An 8,535-nucleotide genomic window follows, 5' to 3' on the forward strand; every position below is an offset into this window, starting at 1 on the left:
TATACTTGTGTAAAAACTTTAGATGACGTACATGCAAACTAAAAGGTGATAAAGGTGTAAAGTTAAACGAGATATTATATGTGTTAAAATGTTAAGTCTTAATTTAAACCTATCTACAACTATCTTAGATAAGTATTACATGTGGGTTCGCCATATAGCATGACAGAATACTAGAACGTCATATCAATTTAGGTATCAGCGGGAGTACATTTTCTGTTGCAAGTCAAAATTTATTTTTTCCTTCATTTTGAAAGATACAGGTCAGTTTCTTGAATCCAAAAATAATCTTTAAGAAACTTTGTGACAAAATACATTTAAATTTAAATCTTGGCACGACAACCTGCCCACTTGTAAAGAATTAATTCTTGTATAAATTGGTACTTCTCTTTCTCGTATGCAGTGACATGGAAGATGTGATTTGAGTTAATAATGTCATCTTCAATTAAGGACGCCTGAATGGTGCACCTCAACGGGGAAAAAAATAAAAATCTGTCAAAATTTTGCTAGATTTTATAGCTGAAGTCTGCTTTAAGATAAGCACATGTATCTGTTAAATTTCCGTGCAGATTAATCAAAAAATCAATTCAATGTTTTACTAAAACTCAATGACACGATAAATATTTTCCCTTTTAATAAAGACTGACAACAGGATTTTTTGAATACCGAAATTAAAGACATATGTACATTAATTGTAGTAAAATTAACATTGATTGTTCATTCAGGATAAGTTCCTTATCCGACATAAGACTTAAATGAATTGTAGTAAACCATAAATATAAATCCATTCTATCAACAATGTTCTACTTCAAGAATTGGTGAGCTGATTTTCTTTAAAGCTTTGAAATATATGTATATTTTTAAATACGCCCGTTTTAACTTCTTCGTCTAATTTCTGCGACCAACGAAGATTTTAATCTAAAACTGGTCAACATTGACCGCCTTACCACAACACCCTCAGAGAAAGAAAATGATGCACCTAATTTGAATTAAAGGACGGACCAAAAAGAGTAACCTCGGGGGGAAATCATTATTTACATTAAATGTTTGCCATTTATTGGTTACAGTGAAGAATTTGATGAACGACGTCATTTGTGGAGCGAACATCAACAAAAACACGACTGGACAACAGATCCTTACACTTCCTTAGTGGTCACTTCCCAGGATACCTGCACACGACTACAGGTACGCTATATCATATTGATACATTTCATAAATCTGAGTTTTTTAAATAAATATATCTGGATACATTTTATTTTAAGATGTCAGTTTTTCTACATAGTCCACAATATGAAAAACTGACCCGTTTGACGGATTAATGTCCTTTTTGAGGAAACATAATTATTCTGTTTTGAAGTATTTTACTGTAATTCATAAAGTCAACAGTTCAAGTTAATGGTTGATATTCCGATGTGGATCCAGAAACTAATCTTCAGACAGGGTATTGAAATGTTCTTTTAATAAGCTTTGTTAACATAATTGAAAATTAGGAAAATCACTATAGGAAATATGCTGTTCTATTATTCGAAAGGCGACTTTGGATGTTTAATTTAAGGCTAATGTCCCAACGACTATCGGAAACATAAAACTGAACCGGAAGTTGTTGACGTAAACTCCTTCTTGCCTGCACGTAAACATCTAAGGATCGAATCCGCTTAAAGTTAATCTTATTAAAGCAGTGCACATTGCAGTAGTATTATATGCAATTACGTTTTTTTGTATACCCATTATTTCTAAATGATTATGTTTTATTGTCGGAAACGGAACACGGAATGAATGTTCGAACATTGGGAACTAAAATGTTTTCCTAGATGGAATTCAGATGTACCGGAAAAAGGTCTGTAAGAGTGGGCCATGAACCAAAGTTGTAACAATGCATTTTCCCCTCGGTATGGATTTAAAGTAAATCTACTCAGTGTATTCTATCTTAAAGATTGTGAAGGGTTCCAATTCGGCAAAACTTATCTTTCTCTCAAAACTCTGTTAAAGCAATTTCATTGTCTTAAATTCAAAGTCTATGCAGCTTTCTCTTAACTGTAAGAAATCGTTGTAAAATATATCAGTTAAGAAAACTTTCTAATACGGTGCTTAACCATTAACAAATATAGTTGTCCAATTCCGAGTTTTAGTCTATATCTTTCTCGTTTATCAACCCTTTCAGTTATATCACTTGATCATAAAGACGACTTCTTGAACTAAATCTAATAGGTCATAGATAGAATGCTCTCCGGCAAGTGTAGTCCTCCACAGTGTAATTAGTTTTTGTATGACATCCTTCGTAAATCCAGCATTAAGCAATGTTCCCAATCATAAATCTGAAATATAATGAGGCCTGATACGCCAACATATTAGTTAATGGCCAGTCCTGATGACATTGACTTTTTGTGTTCTTATACTGGATCTTAAAAGAATGACTTGCAAACAGGTGAAAGCTTAATGTCAGCGACATACAATTTATACGTTAATACTCCACCGTGACGTTATATATTTTTCTTATTACAAAATTATAACCTCTACCTAATGGGTAGGGGGTTCTACCTTTTTGATTAAAAAAAAATATAAAGTCAAATGCCCGTGAATGCTACCTTTTGCTAATATTCATTCTTTTTTCACTTTAAGGATTAGGTTGTCAACACTAGATGACATCATATTCCTTACACTGTGATGCCAGATACAAGATCATCCTCACCACGCCAGGGGCCCTGTGTCAGCGCCTTGGCAAAGAGTTGACACAGGACCCAGACCTTGTGAGGATGATATGATAATCTTGTCATTAATATGCTTATATTCCAAAGACTTAAACGATGTAAAATCATACGAATAAGCATTTTTGTTTTAGATCATGAACACTGAAGATCCCACATCTACCTAAATGATGGAATACGAAAATTCTTCGTTACCAAACAGTACTATCGTTAGTAATGGGACAAAAGACATCGGACGGGAATTTGTGTACGAACCCCTTAAAGTTCCAGGCTATGTTCAGGCCATCATCATCACTGCATATTCTATCACCATCCTTCTCTCAGTGGGCGGTAACGGGACGGTTTGTTATATAGTATTTCGGGCCCGGCGTATGAGGACTGTAATGAACTTCTTCATTGTCAGCCTCGCTCTCAGCGACATTTTAATGGCGGTCTTCTGCATCCCCTTCACTTTTATAGCTAACCTTGTCCTCAACGAATGGCCGTTCGGGGAGACGATGTGTCCTGTCGTGACATTTCTACAATCAGTCACCGTGTTTCTGAGTTCCCTAACACTCGTCGCTATTAGCATCGACAGATATGTCGCCATCATATACCCTTTCCGAGCTAAGATGACCAAAATGCAGGCATTTATTGTGATATCAGTGATTTGGTTGTTTTCATTTGTGATTAATATTCCGACAGCCTTGACAGCTCGGACGCATACATACCTAAACGTATCAACAGCACCAGAGTTTTGTGAGGAAATTCTCTGGCAAGACCAAACGCTGGAGTACATTTATGGAGTAGCCATATTGTTACTTCAGTATTTCATTCCTCTCATTATCTTTATTTGTGCATATGGTAGAATCATCATCGCAATGTGGGTTGAAAAGACCCCTGGTGAAGCAGTGTCGTCACGTGATCAGAGGATGTCAGAATCAAAGAAAAAGGTAAGAAGGGCAATGTGAAGATGTCATAAGACTTTACAGATCAAACAATTGTTGTATGAAATTCTCAAGGATTGAGCTAAGCTGTACAACTAAGTAGATATCAAGATACAAACCCGCAGACAAAATATGTTAACAAACACGTTCTGTTTAGAGCTCTCTCAGGATCGTTACAAAACAGAAACTTTTATAATATATGTGTCCATATACTAGTTGATCGATATCTTAATTACTATAATGAGAAAGGACGATAATAAAAGCAAAGCTTTGGATTAAATCCTTTGGTTCTGAACGTAAATTTATCAATCTAATATTTTAGGTTCAGTAAAGAACAGAAAGGCCATTTACAAAATTTATGACCCGCTATTAATCAAATGATTATCCTGTATATTCAGTCCATCAACTTTCCTTTTCATAGTTTTGATCATCGATGTTCCCTTGAAGTCTGGAAACAAGGTCAAATATTCATACTCAAAAAAGAATGCAATAAAGCATTGATTAAAGATGGTATGCTGTTTTAATATGGCCATTGTGACTGCTGCGACAGAATACGTAACGAGACAAAGAAGCCATTTTACTTCTCTTTCATAAAACATTATGTTGTAAAATGCAACTAGTAATATTTATGAGAATCCCGGAAATAGGATGAATTCTCTGTGGATGAATTTTTAGCATTATTAAAAAAAAAAACACATGTTCGATTTGTGTTTTGAGAACCGTTATATTTCATGTTTTACTACCAAAATCCAAATAGTGATATTAAAGAAAAGGATAAATTACAAACAGATCTGCACATCCTTCTATTTCTCCAAATACAGATCTTGTCCTGACAGACAGTAGTTAATTAATTGTAATGGCTCCTATTCTTTATTTCTAGTTAAAAAACATTAATATATACAACACTTTCAAAAATGTCCTTGTTACTTTACCTTTAACAATTAAGTTCAAAATTTCAGCTTATTGTGAACGATGTGAATAGTTTACTAGACCAATATAAAGGATTGAATTAATTTTATAATTCAATACTTTGCCCCCATTCACACATGACTGGTAAGCAAACCAATCTTGGGTCTCCATTATTTACTTTGTGACATTTTTGTTTGAGAATGAAACGTTTTGACAGACAATAGGTATTGCTTTATAAATTAGTTATGCTCTCCTTCAGAACATTCGTGTCCCGCAGTGGCTTTTTCATCCTTATAAATTCTATATCATTGTCTGGTAAACGAAACAATGTTAACGATAACTAGAGTCATTTTTACCTCGACTGGAAAAACAATAAATACGTTTCTCTCAAATATTTCATTTTAGAAGCTTCATTATCAGAAAATCGCTCAATAAATATAGTGTTTATGACAAAAAGCTCGTAAAACTGCCAATTTCTGGCACAAAATCAACCAAGTTCTTCTTACCAAGAAAGAATGAGAATGTGTCCTAATTAAAGGGGGACACAGTTTTAGGTTGACTTAATTATGCAGAATTGGTAACACGTTATCATAAGATTATCGATACAAGTTAAACGATTTTTGGACGGAAAAAATATCGATATCGAAATGCGGAGAAAACTCTGCAGTACATCAGCGTACTTTAAACACTGCCATTAGACAATGTTCAATTGATTTTTTTAATTAAGTGATACTCACCTTTGAGAGTAATGATGGACAATTAAGACCTTTGTAAATTTGTTTTTGTTTTAAATTATGGGATGCTTGACGTAATAAATGAATTATTGCCATGTCGGGAGATATTTGTCAGATACAAAACATACGCATTGATGAGAGACTACACTAAGCTCTCCTGCCCTCTTTGACGCTTATTTACACATTGAAAATAAACTTCATTAATATTTGTTATGGCAATTTACAATTTACCTCTTGGCAAAAAATGTGTTTAAAAAAGCTTGGATACTTGGATATAAATTGAGAGTGAAATACAGTTGAATGTTGCATAAGTATATCCATGAATACAATATACGGAAGCGACAGTGTAATTTCTGCGGAACTGTTTTGGTACAGATTCACAGTCCTAAAAGAAAAGATATATTTTAAGAAATAACAAAAGTCTTCTTTTTTTTAAACGAACTATGATTTATGACAAGCTTAATCTGGAATATATGTTTCTATTTTTATACACTTCCCTCAAAAAAAAAAAAAAATGAAAAAAGAAAATCAACAGAATTCTACGTATCCTTGAAAGCATACATGAATTACGCAAAACCTGTGATTTGCTGTTACAATTGAGCGGGAAATTAACCGAACGTTTCTTTTTTCCGTAGTCGTAAACTTACATCATTAAAACTAAATTTGAATCGGCTATCTTTAGTAATACATTTCATTTATTGGAAAATAATTTTATTGTAAATTAAAACATTCTTTAACGAAAATAAAACAAGATTTGTTTGTCTATTTCCAGGAGGGTGATTATAACTATTTTGGTGAACTCTCACCAAGGTCCATAAGGATAAAATGACGCAATTATTTGGAAGTTTGAATTCTCTATCGGAATCTTTCTAAAAGTAATCTCTTTATTATCAATAAACTATATTTCAAATAAATAATAATAAAATTAAGCAGTGTTTCATCAAGTGTCTTAATATCCGGACTCATCTGAGGCTCTCAACATTAAAAATCTCAAATAGAGCTAAGTCTTACTTCCTATGATTAAAAAATATAAGGTGCATGGACTATATTTTTTCTACATCCGTAAAAAGGAGGTCTTTCAATAGCAGTATTTTTTTCTAACACTGGAATGGACATCAGGCTGCGTATTTAACTTTTCTCCTATACTCACCATACGTTTTAAACAAAAAAGCCTCGTCTTGTCGAAAAACGTACCATCTATAACTGTTCGTTACAATTAGTGTAAATAATTGTGTTATTAAACTTGCACGTACAAGTCTTTTTTGAGGCTCTGTGATAAAGAATCTCAAGATTTGTTAAATTATTCTATTTATTTGTAGATGAGAAATTATCATGCACCTAAAATTCATAAATACGACATCAGCAAATAGATCATTTTACTTTTTTCCCTCGTCGTTGAATTAATAAGATTTCATTCATTTGAACTATCTAGATGAAGTAAAACACGGTTAAAGCGAACACGTTTCTAATGATTTCACTTACAGCGAAGTGATGAAAATTTACCCTGTAGCTTTAAAAACTTTAAGAACTTATCGAATATAATGAATTTATAACAAATCAAAATTGTTTGTGTATGATACTCCGCTATAATGTAAAATGTGAAGATAACAAATAGTGACCAATCTCATAAATCCACTAAATAAAATTAAAACGAATCCAGGAAAAAAAAGAGACCCCTGGAAATACCAGAAGTGGGAACAGGTGCCTAGGAGGAGTAAGCATCCCCTTTATAAACGTGTTTTACTATTTTTGAATTTCTGTTATGTAAGATAATTGCCAATGTGTACAAAGACTCCATGTGAGGACTTTGTAGTCTTTGTTCTCACTTCATTCATTGGATAAAATTAACTGTCAAAACATTTCAATCCCTTAACAAATTAATGCCAGCAGACCTATTTCATTGAAATATATGCGGTTTTTACCACCTTCCTTAACAATAAAATACCACTAAAACTCGAATCTTTCGTGTAACTATCGGCAATTTAGTCTGTGCATTCAGTTACTCATTACCGTTATCCATAGAAAATAATGGCTAAATGATTTTATTTTTAAGACATCCGACTTACGGACATTCATTACGATAACATAAAAATCCGTAATCTAGTCCACCCCTGAGCGGGAGGATAGATGTTACATGGTGATAATACAGTTAGGAGACGCTACAGATGGTCATAACTACGGACACAGACCAATAATGATGCCATAGATTAAAGGGATAGCAATAAAATATGATTTTTGTCTTTTTTGTGGAGTAATTGGAAAAGAGTGAAAAGGTTACTGCGGAACGATCGTCATATCTACCAGTGTCTTTAGGTGCTAATGAAAAACATTTACAGATTTGGGTCTGCTACTTTTCTTGTCAGTTTCTGTCCATAATTAACAGTTAGGAAATGTTAATCCGGATTATTGTATAAAAAACATAGTAAAGTGCATTACGTTTTGATGTATTTTCGATGTATTTTCAGATAATTCGGATGATGATAGTTGTCGTGGCAATCTATGCTACTTGCTGGCTTCCACTAAACATCATCAACATCGCTGGCGACATCAACCCTAGCATATACGATACGAAGGGTATGAACTATATTTGGATGGCTTGTCATTGGCTCGCTATGAGTAACTGTATGTACAACCCCTTTATCTATTGCTGGATGAATTCAAAATTCAGGAACGGATTTCGGAGAGTACTAAGTCATCTGACCTGTGGTTACGTGAGAATGGCAGACGAAGTTGAAATGTCTCTTTTCCGCCGCCATGACACTGTAAATACGTCGGTAGGGGGCAGCATACAGAGATATTATAAACAAACTTCCGTAACTTCTTCAAACGACTGTTCCTCTCCTCGAGACAAAATCAAGAGCAACGGACATATTTATAACCCGGTGCCATCTAGTATATAGTTAACAAATATCATTGTTGAATAAAGTATATTGTATATTATACTTGTCTTATATTACATGTACTAGTGTTTCCTTGAATCCATTTAGTAAGTTCAAAAGTAAAGATACATTGCATTTTGCACTGTTCCTAAATGTGTAAGAATGGAGAGGCCAAAAATAAATAAAATGGATATTTCATTGTACAATAAGCAACAACTCAAAACAATGAAATTAAATTTCAACAGAATGATTGTGCCCGTGGAATGACTCCAAGATATTAAGGAATAAAGTGGAGGGTTTTTTTTAACAGCAGTAAAACTGAAAGGTATACAAACAAAATAATATTAGTACATCTTTATTTACACGTAAACTAAAGGATACCTCT

At 33.5% G+C, this 8,535-nt stretch overlaps 1 protein-coding gene across 1 annotated transcript; it reads left to right on the top strand.

The window, feature by feature from the left end:
- The first annotated feature begins 922 nt into the window (after positions 1–922).
- LOC133204403 (RYamide receptor-like) lies at positions 923–8,211 on the top strand. The gene is made up of 3 exons (XM_061340127.1): positions 923–1,182; positions 2,837–3,634; positions 7,737–8,211. Exons 2-3 carry the CDS (start codon positions 2,870–2,872, stop codon positions 8,169–8,171), a joined length of 1,200 nt encoding a protein of 399 aa, XP_061196111.1. The 5' UTR covers positions 923–1,182; positions 2,837–2,869; the 3' UTR covers positions 8,172–8,211.
- The last annotated feature ends 324 nt before the right edge of the window (positions 8,212–8,535 follow it).

This window comes from Saccostrea echinata, unplaced genomic scaffold (assembly GCF_033153115.1).
Source record: "Saccostrea echinata isolate AGI-Se365-2 ecotype Australia unplaced genomic scaffold, CSIRO_AGI_Sech_v1 ptg000053l, whole genome shotgun sequence".
Classification (NCBI taxonomy): Eukaryota; Metazoa; Mollusca; class Bivalvia; order Ostreida; family Ostreidae; genus Saccostrea; species Saccostrea echinata.